General features: G+C 38.5%; 1 protein-coding gene across 14 annotated transcripts in view; it reads right to left on the minus strand.

Annotated features, from left to right (window-relative positions):
* Nucleotides 1-21,309, minus strand: part of BBX (BBX high mobility group box domain containing) — a 189,916-nt gene that overhangs the window by 81,764 nt on the left and 86,843 nt on the right. For 13 of the 14 annotated variants that reach the window (XM_043510850.1, XM_043510855.1, XM_038404292.2 and 10 more), the window contains 2 exons: nucleotides 9,908-10,078; nucleotides 7,350-7,592 (listed from right to left, as the gene is read on the minus strand). In XM_043510850.1, the coding sequence (XP_043366785.1) occupies nucleotides 7,350-7,592; nucleotides 9,908-10,069 (405 nt within the window). In that variant the 5' untranslated portion in view covers nucleotides 10,070-10,078. The remainder of the gene's footprint in view (nucleotides 1-7,349; nucleotides 7,593-9,907; nucleotides 10,079-21,309) is intronic. The other variant, XM_043510859.1, reaches the window with a different exon arrangement.

The following is a 21,309-nucleotide window of genomic DNA, read 5'->3' on the forward strand; positions in this document are numbered from 1 at the left end:
TCCTCAGCTCTCATCCACTCACGCCCCTTCTCTACCTACGCTACATTGATGACATCTTCATCATCCGGGCCCATGGGAAGGAAACTGTAGAAGAATTCCACCACAATTTCAACAGCTTCAGACACCACCATCAATCTCAGCCTGGACCAATCTACATGGGAAGTCCACTTCCTAGACACCATGGTGCAAATAAGTGAAGGTCACATTAACACCACCCTATACCAACCGACCGCTATGCCTACCTGCCTCTGGAAATTTCCACTACATGCATCTGACGAAGTAGGTATTTACCCATGAAAGCTTATGCTCCAATGCGTCTGTTAGTCTATAAGGTGCCACAGGACTCTTTGCCGTTAAGACAAACAAGTTTGTTTACATTTACAGGAGATAATACTGCCAGCTTTTTATTTAAGTCACCTGAAAGTGAGAACAGGCATTCGCATGGCACTGTTGTAGCCGACATTGCAAAGTATTTATGTGCCAGATATGCTAATCCTTTATATGACCCTTCATGCTTCGACTTGCAGATTATTTATCTTTTTTTACAGTGCAAATATTTGTAATAAAAATAAAAATATAAAGTGAGCACGCTATACTTCGTATTCTGCATTGTAATTAAAATTAATATATTTGAAAATGTAGAAAAACATCCAAAATATTTATAATAAATTTAAATTGGTATTCTATTATTAACAGTGCAATTAATCATGATTAATTTTATGAATCTTGTGACAGCCCTACCCATTATCAAAATTCTTTAGTTGATTTTTTTTTTTTTTTTTGTAAAATCACCACTTTCAGAAGACAATTTTTTACCATCAGAATGTGACGCATGGGAGGTTCAGAGTAATGTACCCTGCATAATGAACACACTGCCAACGTGTTTAAAGGTGAACTGCAAGGCAAAAGACTTGCATATACAAAAAAGCTCCATTGTGATATGGAAAGAAAGCATCAAACTTGTTCCAAGAGGCCTTTTCCCTCCTAGTGTTTTTGTTTTTAAATAAAACAATTAACAATATCAGATCTTCAGTTCCCTCTAGCAAATCCTGGCAAAACAGAAAGTTGGATTTGAATGGTGATAATGATGCCACTCAGCTCAGGTTCTACCCACACATGATGTACACTCCAAATATCTTGCCACGATCCTTCAGTAAAAAACAGAGATGAAAACAGAACAACATGTAAAATACATATAGGAAAATAACTTATTTGAATAAAGTTTGAGGCTGTGTCATCAAGGAGCATATATATCTATATATCTAGTATTGCTTTGCAGTCCACTTTAATGTGTTCTTTTTAGTGACTGAGTTTTCTCATTCACAGACATCACTAGAAATGGGGAAAACCAAAAAAGATGGCAGGGGAAAAGGGGTATATTTCATTTGAGGAACGCGCTTTACTGGAGAACAGACAATGGAGCTGGCAACAGAAACTGGGCTTCATGACCAGGTGCTGACGTAGAAAGGCAAGTAGGAATTTGCTAGGCATTGTTCGGATGTCATGTCAGTCTGGAGTTTGCATTTATCAGTCAAGAAATACCAGACTGGTATGTGAGAAGAGAAAGGGAGGTCCACAATAAATACTTTTTCATTGTCCATAACTGGTACCTTTTAAGTAGTAAAACTACATATTAAACAATATGGCAGTGATTTAGAGAATTTGGGGGTCAAGAGAGATGGAGAAGGATGCCCCTTAGAGCATACAATTAAGTATTGCATTTATGAGAGCACACTGATGTGCTGAGGTATAATAATTTTGTAGGGGAATACGGAGAAATTAGTGGTTACTCTTTTTATACAAGAATCTGCCTGTGAAGCTCATGCTGAGTGTCATACAATGAACGGCAAAAAGTTAATCTTTGGATTATTGCTGGTTGCTGTTGAGAGTTGTGTGATAATACATCCTCAGAGCACCGAAATGGCTGTACACTGATTACGACTGGATGCCTTGTGTGAGTCAGAAACATTTATTGGGACATTCTTAGGCCAAGGTAACAGGACTTGCCAAAACAGCAAGCCTGAGGCCTAATTCTTGCAGTGGTAGAACGCCTTTCTGTTTGTGATTCAGACTGCCAAATGCTTATCAGCACAACTCCGATGGGTTTAGAAAGCCCAGTTCTGTGGGAGGCTACCAAATTAGTGCTATCTATTCCTGGCATGGGAATGAGGTATGATAACTTCAAATGTATTAGTTGACTATTGGCAGAAGCCAATGATTAAATGGGCATGAAGCCTAAACTATCCTCATCCTAAATTCTACTTGATGCGTGCCGGCAGGGTAGCTAGGGACGTTTCCAGCGCAGTACCATGTGCTCCATTCATTCAGATGACATCAGTCCAACCACCTTTCGCACAAAAGCACTGAATTCCCTTTAAAAAATATTGCATACAAACAAAACTAAAAGAAATAAATCCTTTGGCTATGGATGGAAACAGGTAATAAATGTTTTGAAAACCACGTCCTCTAACAGAGCTACTCCAGTTCTTTCCCAGATCAATATCCATGTGAACTGCAAAACCCTGTGTGTCTTGTGGCAGTATTATCATTGCATGTGTGCTTCTTGTACTTTCATTTCCATCTTAATCTGTCAACTGTCACTGTCCGCCTCCAGATTGTAGCATAGATATGGATGATTCACCTCAGAAAAACAAAAATACTATGTGGATACAATGTGTAAAGTTCTATTTTTATTTATTTGTAGGTTTTTCTATAAATAATTTGTAGGTGCTGCTGAGCCACATTCTCTCTGTATATCTTGAATGGGCTACATGTATTAGATTGGAAAATTAAAGAGTGTGGCACCTCTACTTATTTTTTTTAATTCCGCTTGAAGAGTTCATTTTACTAGTGAATGGGTATCACATGAAAATAACATCACCATGGGAAGAAACACACACACACACACACACACACACACACACACACACACACACACACACACACACAACTTTACTTTCTATTGTTAGAACATCAAACCCACTCATGAATCAATTTTCCTGCTCACACAGTTAAAAGCACAGAATCCCCAATAGCACTAAAGTATATAACCCCACAGGGTTATAATACATCACCTACTCGGATTTATGTATTACAGAACTCCGGGCTATTGCTCAATTACCACTCATTTGTAAGTATTCACAATGATTTAAGAGCCCCCCAAGTAGGATCTGAATGTGTCCTGACAGACACTTAATTCTTTTCTTAAAATAAAACATTTTTAAAATAAAATAAAAATAGACGGCTCCAGGCAGCACTGTAACTGGTATGGCCATTCATAGCACAGGATGTTTTCTTGAGCAAGGGCCTAGTCATTAGTTGTTTAATGACTACCAGCACCTCTTGGAAGAAGCATTAAAAATTTCCATCAGTGCTCCCTTGCTGGCTTTCAGTCAGCCATATATTACCAACACCAAGCATTCAAAACTCATGAATCTGGGGTGACACGGACACACAAAAGGAATCATGAGATTGATTTAAAATAATAAAATCTGGGTCTCCATTTCCCTTCTAGGATTTGAGCCTTCAAAATTTGTGTTTTTGGGAAGATGGATGGTCCAGTGGTTAAGGTGCTGGCCTGACACATAGGAAACATGGGTTTAATTCACTGCTTCACCATGGACTTCCTGAGTGAACTTGGGCATGTCACTTAGCCTCTCTGTGCCTTAGTTCCCCATCTGCAAAATGGGGATAATAGCACTTCCCTACCTGATAGTGAGGATCAAAATATTGGGATGGGCTTTGACATCTACTGATGAAAATATAGGCATTATTATTATTATTATTTTATGGTTTCCAGCTTTCCTCTGAAAACATGAACGTTAGAAATTTAATACACACACGTGCACTCTCTCTCTCTCTCTCTTTTTTAAAAGTAATATTCTCACAAACCACACGAATCCAGGAGCTTGGACTTTCCAATAAATCACCAAGAGAGTGTTGGCAACACCATAAAGGACATGGTTTACATGCATGTCACGGTCCACATCTCGTCAAGCATATCTAGCAAAACTTCACTGGTGAAGGCATATTATTTGTCTCTTCTCATTTTGATGCTGCTTCCAAAGCAGCCACAAAACAAGGTCTGAGTCTGAGCTTGTCTGCGAAATAGCTGAAAGAGTCTTCACAGTGAGAAGTGCTCAACTCTGTTGCTGAGTGGCAACAGTCTGCATTCATCAGGCAGTTCAACACAGGAAAGAGGCCAAACAATTCTGCTGGCCCAGATATTGTGGATTCAAAGACATATTTTAAAATGAACTGTTTTCCAACAAGGCTTTAGCACTAATGCCCTTTCCGTTTTTTAAAAAAAGCTATTTGAAAAATTCTAGCCCAAATATGAAGGGAGCAGTGGGGAGGCATTCTTAAGAGGTGAACTCGAACCCTTTCGTGCATTTGGGTAATTAAAATAGACACATATATTTATGTACAATTCAAGTGACTGGGGAATAAAGACTACCTTTACTGAGGAGAAAATGGATCTTTCACTCTAAACTATAACGGTAATAATTGGCAGTGAGCACGTGGTTCTGCCAGAAGTATTTAGCAGCTATTGAGCTTTTGCCCTTGTGCAATAACAGTTTTATAGTTTAAGTTGAAGCTGACCTACAATGGTTACAGGATACAAATCAAAAGCCTGCCATCACTCCTACTGAAGACAATAGCAGAACTTCCACTGACTTCCATGTTTTAAACTAACAAAAATTCCATGTAATCTCAGCATTGTTGGCTAAGATTTTTAAAACCAGGGGCCAGATTTTCAAAGGTACTTAGGAACCTAAAGATTCAGATAGGCACTTTTGAAATTCCCACTAGGTGCCTCAGTGAGTTAGACACCTAATTCCCATAGAAAGGCAATGAGAGTTAGCCACTCAGTCCGGTTAAGAGCATTTGAAAATCCTATTAGGAGCCTACCTGTACCTTTAAGTGCCTGAACACCTTTGAAAATCTGGCCTTGGTGCGTATAGCTAGGCTTCTAAAGTTCATGTTTAGGTACCTATAGAAAATGACCCAATTTTCAAAATTGCTGAAGTCCATGAGAATTGCTGGGTGCTCAGCACATCTGAGGAAATTCAGAACACTTATTTAGATGCCTAACTTTGGCATCCAATTTTGAAAGCTTTGACCATTTGCAGTAAAAATCTTGAGATCTGATGACAGCAATGGTGGAATACCACCACAGTGAAAAGCTTTTTATGAAATATTTCAAATCATAATTTTCTGAAATGTGTCAGTTAGTTTAGATGACTTAATAATTAGACCAAAAAATTGCAATATGAATGTAATTTTATTCTTTCCTCTTATAGGTCACAACCTGCTAGCCTGTAAATTGCCTGTCTTTAGGAAAAGGCAAACAACACTTAACAGGATTTGTGTTACCCCACTTGAGAATCCCCACAACAAACCCAAGCACTAAATAATATGAAGCAATAATATTCAAAATGAGGTTTCAGTTGATTATGTTTATTTTACAGTGTGAGCCTGATTATGAAGAGGTACTAAAGACAATTCAGTTGTAGACTATTGTTTCTAATTATTATTGTTGTACTGCACAACTGTTTGAAGAATAAAAATTATATGCTTTATATCTTCTACACATTCTTGGAGCTCATTTTAATGATCTGAACTCCCTTGGATATATTGTTTCTCTTCAATAGCAAATGTATAATGTGTTCTTAAAGCCAAGAAAAACTAAATCATTACAGGAACAGTGACATATAATAGTATGATTAATAGTTCCAGATCTGTCACTTCTCATGAGTTATGCAATTATTCCCCTCCCAACCCTTACTAAATAAAAGTTTCTTTTAGCAAGAGAAAGTATTAAAGAAAGAAAGAACATTAGATTTACTTATTTTGAAAAAAAGAGTAAAAAATTTTCCTCTTTCCAATATATGTATCATATGTCTTCATTGACTTTTTCTTAATTTTTAAAAGCACTGCCTAATTTAAAGTGGGAAGGCAGAATAAATTAGGAACTTCAATAACAGGAACAAATCCATAGTTCATCTAACTCAGTATCCTGTCACAGACTGAACAGTACTGGGTGCTCCAGAAATTGTTTACATCTGCTTTATAAGTTTTTATTTATAAAGTATGTCTATGCCATGTACAGTGCTTGTCTTTCCTTCCTATTTCTGAACATGTCCCAAGACAGAAGCTCCAGAAATAAGTAGATCTCCAGAGATCCATATGATCTAATACAGCTCCCTCAAGATATCCAAACTTTGTGTGTGTTTGGAAACAGTAAGAAATGATCCTAAATAATATGCACAAGTTATGGATAACTATTTTCTTAACTGTCCTAAGAATAGCTCTGACTCAGGCTCCATCAACCGCTTATTCTATAGTCCATGAGCTCAGATATAGTGTTCTTCTTTTTCATTGCCCCAGCAGTTGCCTTATTTGATGTCGAACTCCATAGTTCCCCACACAATCCACGTTAAACAACTAATTACTATCTTCTGTTTTGGGCTAAGAAGTCTATCCTATATAACCAGCTACAGACCAACCCACTCCAACATCAACCCTCACATTTAAATTGTGAGATGAAACAGACATTTTATGAAATGAGGGACTTCGCATGGGATTCCCATATAAGGGATTTTGATGACATATTGTTCACTGATTCAGGGACTGGATTCCGCCTTAGCAACACTTGCCACCTGAGCAGTTACACATCAGAGAGAGAGACAGAACAGTGAATAGGCAAAGTGAACAGTTCATGAACCAATGGCAGCTTAAAGAGGATTTGGCCAAACTATTTGGTGAACACTGATTTTATTAGCAAAGGAAAAAAACAGGCTATGTTTTTGGAATTTTGGTTCAACAAGGACTGTTTAACAGGCTCTATTACCAATAGGAAATGCACAGTTCAAGATAATGCCATCTATCAGGACTGTTGATTAACGTGGAATGGACTTTTAATTATGCCTTCATTGGGCACATGCCTGCCACGCCTTTCTGAGCAGATGACAACATGCCATTTACATGCTAGCATCATACAAATGCTGTATAATGAGCTTTATGCTCTATGTCCATAGCATCCAGAAGATTACCAAGGACAGGATAGTTTGGATACAAACACACTGCTTCCCTTGCACTCTGATTCAAAACAACACAAGCATTAGTGACAGTAACACACACCAGCAACCTTAAAATGAAAGCACTGTACAAAACCACAGGGCACAGAGTCTTACTTTAGAAAATGGCACTTCAGAGAATTTCTGATATAAATGTGTCACAGTACATAGTGTATCATGTTAAATACTAAGACATTATAATGCACAGAAGATAAGACATTTACAGCACAAATTCTGTTGACAACCACATACAACTGGAACAGTACATACCTCCTTGGCCATGTCAGTGTATTTCTGCTTTTCTTTAGGGTCTAGAACAGCCCACCAATCTGCCAATATCTTGGTAGCACCACGATTGTCCAGACGGGGGTGTTCCTGCCGCACAAGGGAGCGATGACGTTTGCAAAATAAGAGAAACGCGTTCATTGGCCTACGGGCTCGCTGCTCTGAGGATTCATCATCTTCGGTTTCATCAGCATCGTGCTCTAGACCTTCAGTCCCAAGAAGTTGGACCTATTAGCACCAAAAGAAAAATGTTAAAAAAATAAGCCAGTCAATAAAAACATGGATAAGCATCACCCATTATATTAAAATTTGTGCATGCATATATATAACTAAAACAATGATACACACAGGCCCTTCCCAAAATACAGTAAATCTGCCAATGTCTTGTACCTAAGCAGAGGTCAGTAAAAAGCTTGTTCAAGCCAGTTTCACTCTGAAACTCTCTTGCCAGAAGAAAAAGAGTACTTGTGGCACCTTAGAGACTAACAAATTTATTTGGGCATAAGCTTTCGTGAGCTGTAGCTACAGCTCACGAAAGCTTATGCCCAAATAAATTTGTTAGTCTCTAAGGTGCCACAAGTCCTCCTTTTCTTTTTGCGAATACAGACTAACACGGCTGCTACTCTGAAACCTCTCTTGCCAGACTTGAGCTAAGATTAAGAGAGGGAACAGGTGAGGGCCATTCTCTGCCACCTGCCTAGAGAGTTCAACCTCAGGCACTGAAAGCAAGAGCAACCCATTACATAACTGTCACAATGCAACAATGGAGAAAGGACATCTTAGTTAACTTAGCCTGGACCATGTAGCTTGCAACCAACGATGTGAACGGCCACTGGAAATGAACAGTTAGCTAGCACAGAGGACTGGTGCTATGTAGTCCCAGCAACTCTCTCCATTCAAAAGTTGTGTTGCTGCACCACTCTGTACAATAACTAAAAAGTTGCCGAATGCTTTTCAGAGGGTAACCCCAGCTGGAACACCATTGCAGCAATTCAGCCTTGAGCTCATGGATGTAAGAGTTCCTGTGGCAAGACCCACCTCACAGAAGACGAGTCAAAGCCGCTGGAGCAACGATAGATATAATAGTACTATTGTATAACATGGAAGCCCATTTTATAGTACAGAAAAGTTGTGGAGCAAATATGATGCTGCCAATATAAACTGTATCGGCAAAGGTGAGGTAACACCTCCATCAGAACTCACCCTCACAGACTCAGCACATTTCTCTAGTTACTTCTCCCTACCCATCTGCATCACTCTGTCTTATCCGTGTTTGGCCTAAGCCGGTTAGCTCCCAACCTCGTCCCCCACAACACAACTCTATCAGACATCAAGGCGATGTGGATCTGAGTATTAACTGCATCTTGGGGACACTGTGGATCATGATCTCTCCTGTCTTCCCTACCCATCCTTCATCCATCAGGACAAACTGTAAACTTGTGGGACTCCAAATGCTGTGTCCCTTGGGATGCTAGGCCCCTTGGGAAATAAAATTGAGGCCAGGTTCTGTGAACAATGCCAAAGACAAAGTAGTAAACCGATGAAGGACCATCCCATCTGTGCCCATAATATCCCTGAAGAGTCAAATTTTGTCGGCAATGGTAGCAAAAGGTGTTGACAGATCTAACAAAGTTAATGTGGCATCTCACTGACTCCATCAGCTGAAGGAGATATTAAACCATGGATATCATTGTCTCTGTACTAAACTCCTTTTTTTAAGGAGTACAATAGATTTAAGGCGTCTTGTGAGGTCCAGGCCATAAAATATACCACATTCAATTCAAAAGTTTTTGCCAGCATCTTTGTTACAGAATAAGTGTAAAATGAGATGTGTATCATTTTTTAAAAGACATGAATGAAACTAAAAACTGTAAAATTATTTGCTGAGTATCCCTATATCTCTGCAAAGGCAGATTGCCATTTCTTTTCACTGGCTATATTCATAGTGGAAGAAAAAAATATACAAAACAGAATTTGGCCCATCGCCAACAATTTAGGGTCAAACTCTCCAAGTTACACTTGTGTAAATGAATATGGAGTTATTTCAGATTATAAAAGCAACTAAGAGCTGAATTTGGCTTTTAAAACAGTATCAGTTTCTGTAAGGCCAGACACTGCAGTTCACAGGTGCAGTAATAAATTCAATTTTATTTCATTTTTTTCATTTTCGGTTGTTCATTTTAATCCTGTTGAGTTACCTTGACTATACCTTTGGTAAACATCTTAATTTGAATAAATAAATATATACACTGAAATTTTAAGTTTCCTCAGGCTGCGATAAATCCACTCTGATGTTCTTTGTTTCCTCACAGTTTAATAAGAGATAAAATGAGTGCTAACCCAAAATCCAAAACACATAAAATATCCTCAAATATGTCACACGTTTCTAACTAATGATGTTTTTCCCTCCAACCCCAAGAAAGTTATCATTTTATTAGCCATTATCCTGACTCTCAATGATCCACTCAAAGATCTTTACTGAACTGCCTCTCAACACAAATGGAGTAATACTCAGGGCTTATCTTTTGGAAGGGAGAGTCTACCTTATCGATATCTTCTTCTTCCTCTTCTTCCTCCTCCTCTTCAGAAAAGTCAAGGATTTTCTTTGCAAGTAATGGATGCCACTGAAGACACTTTCTCTTTGGTCGTTTCCCAGTTCCCTCTCCTTCTGTTGAATGATCCTTATTCCGATTACTGCCTTTCATTACTGTGACCTACCATGCAAAAACAGCCACAAAAGTCATCTTACCAAATTCAGGCAGATCACTTATGCATGTTAAGCATGAAGGATCATCCTGTAAAGAGCTGAACAAACTAATACCCAATTCAAAGGTTTATCAAACACAAGATTCTCAATTTTTCTGACAACACTATATATGGACATTTAATTTAATAAGTTATTAATACGGCATTATGTGAGCTCGCTGTGGATGAATTCTTTCTTGTCTTAACACTCCCTTCAAGCTACCAGATCCACCCGTGACATCCAAATTATGACTATGTCATAATTGCGACACTAGCCCTATCTAGCTCTCTCAGACACACTCTTGCCCAATCTACTGTTCAAAGTATTCACATTTCACTGGCTAAGGAGTGAGCAAGAGGCTTCAAGCTTCTCCCAAGCCTGTGTCTACTTCAGTATTTCATATTTTGTCAAGCCAAGAAATCCCTCCTTTTAGCACCAGAACATCTTGCCAGGCACACATCTGCAAATCACGCATTTATATTTAGCAATAATGATTTTTAATCCTATGACACCGTGAGCCAAGATTTCCCCAGTGCCATTAACAAGTGCAATAGAGAAATCCAACACCCAGTCCTAAAGGGATGAATTATGAATTTGAAGCAAACAAGAAGAAGCAATTACACTAAAAACATTTTCAAAGTGCTTGTCTACATGAACATGTACACAATACAAAACCCCCTGAAAGAATGAAATGCATACCCACATAGTACAGATCATATTTATCCATCACTCTTGCATATTTGTATTTCATATTAAGTGTCTCAGATCTGTCTTTATTGAAATTCATAATTATTGCATGTTAACATCCAATTTAAGGTGCTGCTTACAAGATCTGAAAACCAGGCGTATCTTGAAATAAGGCATAATATCCCTCCGTGTACACTGGATACAAATCAATGATTTTTTTTTAAATCAGATTTTGTTTTAAATTAAATTGAATTTTTATTTCATAATTTAAATAATAAGTTTTTCTTTTTGAAAAATACACCTGTTTAAAATGAAGTCTGAATGTAATACATTAAAGCCTAAATTAATTATAATCTCTTAAAACATTTATATAAAAATAAATACACTGTATCTATGATCCTCTACTAAAACCTTGAAGTTAAAGGCTGCTTTTCTATATAAAAAAAGAATCAGGGGGAAAATATCTAATTTTTGAAGTCAAGCTTTATAAATAGGGCACAATAGTTCATGTAATGTATTAAGGCTTATTTTGTTTATTAAAAATAAATTTTGTATGCTGGTTTAATTAAATTCCAGTTGCCATCCTAACACAGCTTGACAAAAATCATGAGCTAAAAGTTAATAATCTACTAAATAAGCAATATATCATTTACTATTTTCTAACATACTAAAAATGTACAATTACTAAGAATCTGAAAATATTAAGCTATATAGTTGCTCAAATAATTGTATATAGTTATAGTGTACCTTCCTAGGTAACAAAAAAAAATATGACTAAATCTACTATAAAGGCTGTATTTACTTATATGTACTTATTTACTTATCCTTTTGTTAACATGACATTAACGTACACTGTCTACAGTAAAAGATTATATTGATGGTAACCAGAATTAACATATAGGAAAATGGATAACCTGTATGGTCTGTAAATATATGTGGAAGATTTTGAAAGGCTAATGGTCATCTCTCAGTGGCAAGCTAACAAGGCCAAATCATGGTCCCAATGCTGCTTTTTGGAACATAACTGCAGAACTATGACTTGTTAAGTTATAGGCACAGTGTGGAAAACTATACAGTGTTTATCACACCCATAGATATTCAAGTATTAAGGTGGATTAGCTAAAACAAGTAATGAACAATTTGATGCAACAGCTACTGTTGTTCAGGCCAAATTACACGTTCCATTGCAAACACAGTTTTCAGTTATTAATATTGTGCCAGATTCTCAGCACCAGCTATGTTCCCCTTTGCATAAGGGTACATAATTTGGCTGCCTCTGAGCAGTTGAGAAACTCCTTGTTGGGGGAAACTTACTTGCACAAAGATTGCCACGCACCTCTAAGTGCCCCCGTTCTGGCACAGGAGTTGTGTCAGGGGAGGGAGAGGTCAGAGCTCATCTCCAATACACCAATTCTCTACTGACACATGGTCTGAAAGCATCCATAAACAGATTTTGTAAGTTACAGCAGCTTACTGGTACCCTAACTTATATCTGGGTCAGAACAGCTTGAGAATCAGGGAGCAACAACGGAATACATGTTGGCACAGTAAAAGAATCCAATGCAATATTTTCAAGTTAGAATTTTCCATGCTTCATCTCATCCAAGATGTGATTTTTGTTAAAGTTTGGACAATATCCTTTTGTTCACTTCAGAATTACATAAGGGTAGAGGGGGAGCGGGAGAAGCCACTTGCCCCATATGATCAAAACTTCACTGAGGAACACGCACACCAAACATCAGAAGTTATCACAGGAAGTTCTAACCTGAGTAATTTCAATAGTCCTCAATGAAAAAGGAAAAAATTCAACTTCAAAAGAAGTTGGTTCAGTAAGATTAAACTGGGAACATTTGTATCATCTTAGTAATTTCACACATGTGCATTCAAATTGTTATTTATTCTTTTCTCCCCTTTAACACATCAGGGACCCCCTCAGTTCAGGATGCTTTGGGATTTAGCAGCTTTCCCATAAGATACTTATTTTATTGTTGTGTATATCATCTTGATCTTCCATGTAATGCTAATTTAAGTGCTGCTTTTCATGTCAGTTATTTCACTGATAATTATCTGTAACCAATAGTTCTTTTAAAATTATATTACCGGCACTATAGAAGTCTCATTACTATTTCAAAAATCAAGTTTAACAGGCAGCTTTCTGCTCCCCCGAGTTTTAAAGAGGATTAAGATAAATCTTCACAAAAGATAAGTAATCCCACAGCATGTTTTATAAGTATTCTCAATTATATCTGAAAATTTATCCAGCAAGTAGGGTTGGAAAAGGCAAGTGAAAACAGGAGCTGAGCACTAGCCATTTCTAAAATCCGTAAGGAATTCACATCATGATCTTTATTTATTATTGTCCCTTGCCCACAAACAATTGTTTATATTTTCCCTATACATAGGCCAAACATTGAGTACCTAATTATCCCTTAAAAACAATTAACTGAATCGAGCACATTACTTAATAGGTAAAAATGCATTTTCAGCTTCCTGGAATTTAGTTACATTAATTAGGGTTTTTCTAAATTGTGATATATTTTACCCTTGCAGTCATTATGATGCAATAGTTCATCTATTATGAGACTCTCAATAAGGCAGCTACCAGCTCACCATAACAAGAGAAAAAGAAACTCAGGTCTGCGGCACCAAAATCAATCAAAGCTCTGGATACTAGAGAGGTAGATCTCTTTAGAGAGAGACACATTGTCTCTCCTCATAAAGGCTGGAGTAGTCTCTGATAGGGCCTGAGCCTGTACCCCTTAAGTCAAAGGGATTTTGCCATGATTTCAGTGGGAAAAAGATCAGGGCCACAACAAGGTCAGCTTTCAGTCTTCCCTCTAACTCGGCAGCAGGGCAAGGAAACAAAACAAAATGCCCTCATGAAGTATGCAAAGCTATATCCTGTGCCATCAAGACACATTCCCCTCCCACTATGGTGACCAGATGTCTCGATTTTATAGGGACAGTCCGATTTTTGGATTTTTTTCTTATATAGGCTCCTATTAACCCCCACCCCGTCCCGATTTTTCACATTTACTGTTGGTCACCCTACCTCCCACAAATTTTGAGGAAAATCACAGCAGGCATTTCCAAGCTATTTGGATCACTATTTTGTAATGTTTCAACTTTTCCGATTTTTTTTAGGGGGGGGGGAGCTCATTTTATTTTACATAATCTTTGTGCTACACATTTCACAGTAGTTTTAATTTATCGGGATCTACAGAGAATGATCCCTTGTACTTTCTTCTCCTGGCAGAAGTCTCTCACAACAGGAAGGCCAGAGAATTCCATAGGTGGATCTAAGCGTTGTATAGAAAGGATATCAGCCTCTACCCAATTCTATAGGACTTTTCTTTTGCAGACTGAAGCTGAGACACCACATGTTGAACATTTTCCTTTTGAATAGGTTCTCTCTCCATTCTGCCCATGTGCTCCACAGATACAGTACACTCTTAATGACATATAATCACAGTTAATAGATTACCAAGGGTTGCTTAACATGACAGCAAAAAATACCTCTAATCCACACAAACTTAGTATTTCTCTCATTTTTCCTTTCAAGTTCTTGGCTACTTACAGTATCACCACACTGGATAAAATCCAATTAAAGTTCAAGTGAACACATAAATAAGTTAATGGTATCTTGTACTATACTACCTTTACTTACTTATTGATTAACTGAACATGAATGGAATTCATTTAGTTGAATCTTTAGGCTCCTATGTTTATCCTTTTTTCTTAATATATAATCAATAGCATGGTAGCTGATTGTTTCCTACACGGGGAATTGCTCATGTACAAATAAACATAGCCAGGTCTAATGGAAAGTTTACGCTGACTACAAATGACATTTTTATGTTCTTCACACGGCTCTATAAACATATAGTGGTGATACACACTAAGGGCAATGATCTCAGCTCCTGATGCAAAACTATTAATAGGTCTCCAATAACCATTCCACACTGCCATCAATAGTAAAATTAAAAAGCTCTCTTGACTCCACCTCGCCACAGTGTCTCATGGGAAAAATCACAAAAGGTAATGAAATATCTGAAAAATTAGCATGGTCACGTTTGCATTTGTAATCAGCTTGGAAGAGAAGGCACACTCTCTATACAAGAAAAAAAAAAAGTCAGGGGTGGCAAGCCTCTCTAAGGCTAACTTTTTGGAGAGATGGTTGGGGATTCAGGCTTTCACCCGGCAAGGACTTGTACACATGCTTAATTTTACCCTCTGAGTAGTGCCATTGAAAGCATCAGGACTACGCATGGTATGGGAATGCTAAGCACATGCAAGAGTCTTCACAGGACTGAGGCCTTAGTCTTGCAATCCAGTAAGGGTAACAAAAAATAGTTATATTAATATACATTACACAGAACTGCAACTCTTATAAATGCAATTTATGAAGTACATCATATCAGGAGAGATATCAACTCTCCTATAATGTCAGTAGAGCTAAATGCTATCTTCCAATCTGTCAGAGACGGACAGTCTAAAAAGAGACATGATAATATAGATAAACAAGGTAATTTTTAAAGCAGTGTTACTACGAAAAGAGAAAAAAACAGAAATAAATTCACAATCTTGTTAAATTACAAGCAATTGTCAGGCACATGCACAATAAAAAATTGATACAAAAATAGGAGAAAGAAGAGTTATGTTCCAAAATATTGGACAAAGTAAGGTAGCCTTGGTTAAAATGAGTCACACGTGCTGTAAAACACCACCACACGATACTTGTAAAACATCGCCAGACAATACTTGTCGAAGCTTATGTTCCAGATCCACTGACAACAGAGATACCTCCAGGGTGATTGTTTACAAGTACCTTTAATGCAGAGATGCAGATGAGATGTGAAAGAGAAATTTTACCAATAGAATTGTTATCAAAATATTTTTCAGCCTTTTCCTGCGGGCTATCTTTTTATTTTCTGTTGCTGGAAACACAATATTCTGTCACTTTATAAATATGTACATCCAATGCAGGCTTTCAGCAGAAAAATATAATCAACTGTAAAAATGTAAGAGTTTTTTTTGGGGGTGGGGAGGATTGTTTTTGGGTTTTTTTTACACCTTTACTACATAATTATTTTCAAATGTAGTTATAGAATTAGATGCAAATTTTCATCTTTAAAAATTCAAAACCACCAAACTGTTTTATTGTGCCTTTTCTCTGACATCTACTTCAACCCTCTCTCTCCCTACGTTTCTAGATTCTTTACAAAACAATACGTAAATATGGCAGTCCAATTCCATGGTCTTAACTTTGGGAACATTGACAGTTGCCTGCATGATTTCTGAACCTTACATGTTGCATTAACACTAATGGAGCACTTGCAAAATTACACATTTACAGTGGTGATAATCAAATTCTTTACAAATATGTATTTACAAGTAATTGAACATTAGGAAAGTATTTATACTAGTCTCTATACCAACAGGCTTGGAAAAATTCAAGGTTTATTTTTGTAATTTCAATATATAATGTCTATGTTTATTTTTAAGCATTTATTTTTATCAATTTAAATTTTTACAGTTGCAGGGGGATGTCACACAAGTATGTAATGCCAGACACTATGAATCAAAATGAAGCTTTATAATTGTTTTAAAACACAAATTGACAACATCAACATATACAAAGAAAATATCCCTATATCAAACCCCAAGAAGTTCTCAAGCAGCATTTCTCTTACTTTGCCTATCTGTAAATTTTTCTCATCAATCAATGTTTCCTGACATTTACTGATAAAAATCGAACCCTTCCAAGCCTACAAAAAGACAGTTACCTTTTCCATAACTGGTGTTCTTTGAAATGTGTTGCTCATGTCCATTCAACTTAGGTGTGTGCGCTTGCCACACGCACCTGTGCCAGCAGTTCTTCCCTTAGCAGTATCTGTAGGGGACCGGCTCCAGCACCCTCTGGAGTGGTGTGCACATGCCGCGGTATAAGGGGCTCTGCTGGTTCCCCCCACCTCAGTTCCTTCTTGCCGGAAACTCCAACAGTGGGGAAGGAGGGTGGGTTGTGGAATGGACATGAGCAACACATCTCAAAGAACACCAGCTACGGAAAAGGTAACTGTCTTTTCTTCTTCTAGTGCTTGCTCACGTCCATTCAACTTAGGTGACTCCCAAGCAATACCCCTCGGAGGTGGGTAGGAGTTCACAGACATGTAGACTGCAACACAGCTCTGCCGAACCCAGCATTGTCCCTGGCCTGCTGAGTGATGGCATAGTGGGCGTGAATGTGTGCCCTGAGGACCACGTCACGACTCAACAGATATCCTTTATTGGGAAGCGTGCCTTGCCTGCGCTCTGGCCTCTGATGATTGGCGGCGGAAGGACTCCCATCAACTCATAGCAGGTCTGAATGCAAGAGATGATCCAGTTTGAAATCCTGTGTGTGGACACCGGGAACCCCTTCATCCTATCAGAGATGAAACGCTTAGTCGACCTACTGAAAGGCTTTGTCAGATCTAGGTAGAAAGCCAGGGCCCTCCTTACATCTAAAATGTGAAGGCACCTCTCTTCGCTAGTCTCTTGGGGTTTAGGGCAGAAGACCGGAAGCAAGATGTCCTGGTTCATGTAGAAAGTAGGAAAGGAAGGCCGGGTGGGGCTGAAACTGGACCTTGTCCTTATAGAAGACTGTGTACGGCGATTCTGAGGTCAGGGCTCACAGCTCGGAGACTCGCCTCACCGATGTCACTGCCACCAGGAAAGCGACCTTCCACGATTGGCGAGACAGGTAGCATGAGGCCAAAGACTCAAAGGGTGGGCCCGTGAGCCTGGACAAAACCAAGTTGAGATCTCACTGAGGGGCCGGGGACCAAACTTGAGGAAAAAGCCTCTCGAGGCCTCTGAGGAACCTGACCTTCATGTCATGGGAGAACACCGTCTGCCCCTGGAATGGCGCACGAAAAGGCAGAAATGGACACCAGATGCACCCTGATAGAGGAGTGCGCCAGGCCCTGGTACCTCAAATGAAGCAGGTAGTCTAAGATTGACTGCACTGAAGAATGCGGAGGGGAGATGCCCAGTTCGGCTGCCCAGCGGGCTATCCAGGGTAGCTGGCGGGGAGTGGGTTGGGCTACATCACTCCACCGGAGCTTGGGCACGAGATCCCGATGTGGGGAAGAGTTGCCCGGTATGGGACCTTGCTCACACCAGCATCGGTGCATGTGGTGAGTACATACACCTAAGTTAAATGGACATGAGCAAGCACTCAAAGAAGAATACTAAGTGTAAGAAACACCATAGCAACATTGTCCACTTGCAAAAGCAAAACTCCAGAGATTTGAATGGCAACTACTAGGTGGTCTAAGATTTCAATGGGTCTACGTTTTCTATGGGTGCTGTATGTGTGTCAGAATGGCAGGATTTTACCAGAATTTCTCTTGTAACCACTACAAAAGTATGAACGAATCTGACTTGCCAGGATAACTGTGGCAGAGCTAACATTTTAATGGACAAGTCAGTATTCTTTGACATATCTACTGCAGAAAACCACCTCTTACATACTTGGTGATGTACCTTGAATTGCTGTTTCAAAGAACTGATGCAAGTAATAAACAGATCTAAACCTAAACTGTTATGACTCTCAAGTAGAACAGTGGCATCTCAGACTATAAGCGCCTCATCCAACTCCCCTTGATTTCAACAGGAGTTTTTCAAACCGACTTTATTGGGAGTTAGACTGGGCTCTTATTATCTCCACATGGAATACTAGTACATGATCAGGAACGAGGTATCGTTAAGGCAATTTATTAAGCATCTTCCACCACATACCACACTAGTTAATTTCTAAGCTACTCTTTAAGAAATACCATAAGAACATAAACAAATACAGAAGGATTGAATTACCAAGACACTGATACAGTTAATGATCTGATGAGGTGAGTTGTCTCAACCAGAAAGCAGGGGTACCATAAAGAAGCTTAACTCGGCCAACTCTGGGAACTAAGTCATTGATTTTCCCTTCTCCACGCCAAGCAGAGAAGCTCAATTCCTTAAATTTCAATTACAAATTTAAATGCAAGATGATAAAATATATATAAATGAAAAAAAAGAATGTTTTTAATTAGATAGTTTATTTAGCTCTGGGATGCCTTGACCTGCAGAATTTATTTTAGCTTAATATAAACGAAGAAAGCAAATTAATTGGTACTAATTACTGACCAGATAGTGAATGCATTTCTTCTTGTTTCACAGCAGAGAGCCACTAATGAGCTTTTCTAACTTTCACAGAAATGATGATTTAATGAAGGACATGCTGTGACTAAACAGAATACTGTCTGCCGGCAGAAATTTGGGATAGACTGTCACCACATGTAACTAACACAGCAACAATTCTTGCTTAATTTTTAATGAAACTCTCTTTCCTGTTTAAGTAAATGACAAACTATTCCTTATTTCTCTTTTTGAATTTTCATTGATTGGTCCCTTTTTTGTTCTCAGTTTTTAACTTTATTTATCTAAGACTACCCAAGAAATAGTATGCTGTTTGAATTTCTGTGTTTTAAATGATCATGGAAGGTCTACAAAGGTTCTCTCTCCTGCCCACCAAAAAAATATGAACTTTTAAAGAAAAAAACTGTTTATATGAGAGGAACAAGATACTTGTATTTCCAAATGGTACAGCAATGCATGTGACTCAATTACCCTCTAAGTAAAATAAAACCACATGTATTGCACCCACATACACCTCTAACTCCAAATATTCTCAAAAATTAAAGGAGACAAGACAGACCACTTTCCATGTCTACTGCACATAGGGTGACCAGATGTCCCGATTTTAAGGGTCAGTCCCAATTTTTGGAGCTTTTTCTTACATAGGCACGTATTACCCCCCCCCACCCCGTCCCAATTTTTCACTTGCTATCTGGTCACCCTAACTGCACATCAGACCTGTGCTCCACTCTTTGCACTGGCTTCCCATAGACTACAGAGAGTCTCGGTCCTTATCCTCAAGGCCCTCCATAGCTTGGGCCTCCACCTAAAGCTCCAGAATGAAAACTGTGGTCAACCAGAAATTAATTTGGCCTAATGCATTTATTTAATCCATGTGAGTAAACTGTATTTTGTAGAAAAGTGTTGCAATATTTGATTAAACTCTGAGTGAAATCCCGTCTCCACTCAATTCAATAGAAAAGCCACCACTGATTTCAATAGGGTCAGCACTTCATCTTCTAAAGCTAAACTGAGGCATCTGTAAAATAGGTAGAATATTGATCTCAGGGGAATTGTGAGGCTTAACTCAATGTTTGCAAAGTGCTATATGATCTCTAATGCTACAGAACCAATCAACTTTAATCAACCTCCTCTCCACATCCCATCTGCACCAGACATCCAAGATTTTTCAAAGCTTAGTAGGGGATTTAGACACAACTGCTTTTAATCTCAAACAACTACGCCTTCATACACAACAGCAACAGAGCAAGAACAACTAACTGGTTTTGACCAAGTAAAGTGCTCTCCTACTGGAAATTTAATACAGTAACATATGGTAACATATGTGGTAGCAGGTATACTGGTATTAATAGTAGTTTTGCAAAATGATTGAGTGTGCCAGCACTAGAGTGTTAGCAGGTGCTTGCCTTTACACAGAATAAAATATACACTTAACTAATAGTTCAGGGATACTGTTCCTAGAAATTTCTGTTTTGTAAATATGACAAGTTGACATTACAAGAAAATGAATTCCTCAAATTGCCTAAAATGTATTTCTGAGTTTAAAATCTGAAGCTATTAACCAATGACATCAACCTAGTAAATTTTGTTTTAATATAAATGGGTGCAACCATTCTGGAGTACTTAGAAGATCTTAAATAATATCGAAGTTTCTCAGTTTAGGACTTTTCTCCAGCTATAACGCTAGCTGACTGCAAGCTGTGAAGCCAAACCAACTTGCAGATTTCTTGTCGTTCTCATGTACTCAAACTATTTTTCAACACTGGCGGACACAAGTGACTAAGGTTGAATGAATCCACTCATGACTCCAAAAAATGTGGACAAATTGGAAGAAGTCCAGAGAAGAGCAAAAAAATGATTAAATGTTTAGAAAATATGCCCTATGAGGGAAGATTGAAAAAGTTTGGTTTGTTTAGTCTGAAGAAGAGAAGACTGAGAGGGGACATAACAGTTTTCAAGTACATAAAAGGTCGTTACAAGGAGGGAGAAAAATTGTTCTTCTTAACCTCTGGAGATAGGACAAGAAGCAATGGGCTTAAATTGCAGCAAGGGCGGTTTAGGTTGGACATTAGGGAAAATTTTCTAATTGTCAGAGTGGTTAAGCACTGGAAAAAATTGCCTGGGGAGATTGTGGAATCTCCATCACTGGGGATTTTTAAGAGCAGGTTAGACAAACACCGGTCTGGGATGGTCTAGATAATACTTAGTCCTGCCTTGAGTGCAGGGGACTGGACTAGATGACCTCTTGAGATCCCTTCCAGTTATATGATTCTATGATTGAACCTGCGTGCCCCACACCTGGTGTGCCTGGCACAGAGGGGCAAACCC

Source organism: Dermochelys coriacea, chromosome 1, assembly GCF_009764565.3.
Source record: "Dermochelys coriacea isolate rDerCor1 chromosome 1, rDerCor1.pri.v4, whole genome shotgun sequence".
Lineage (NCBI taxonomy): Eukaryota > Metazoa > Chordata > Testudines > Dermochelyidae > Dermochelys > Dermochelys coriacea.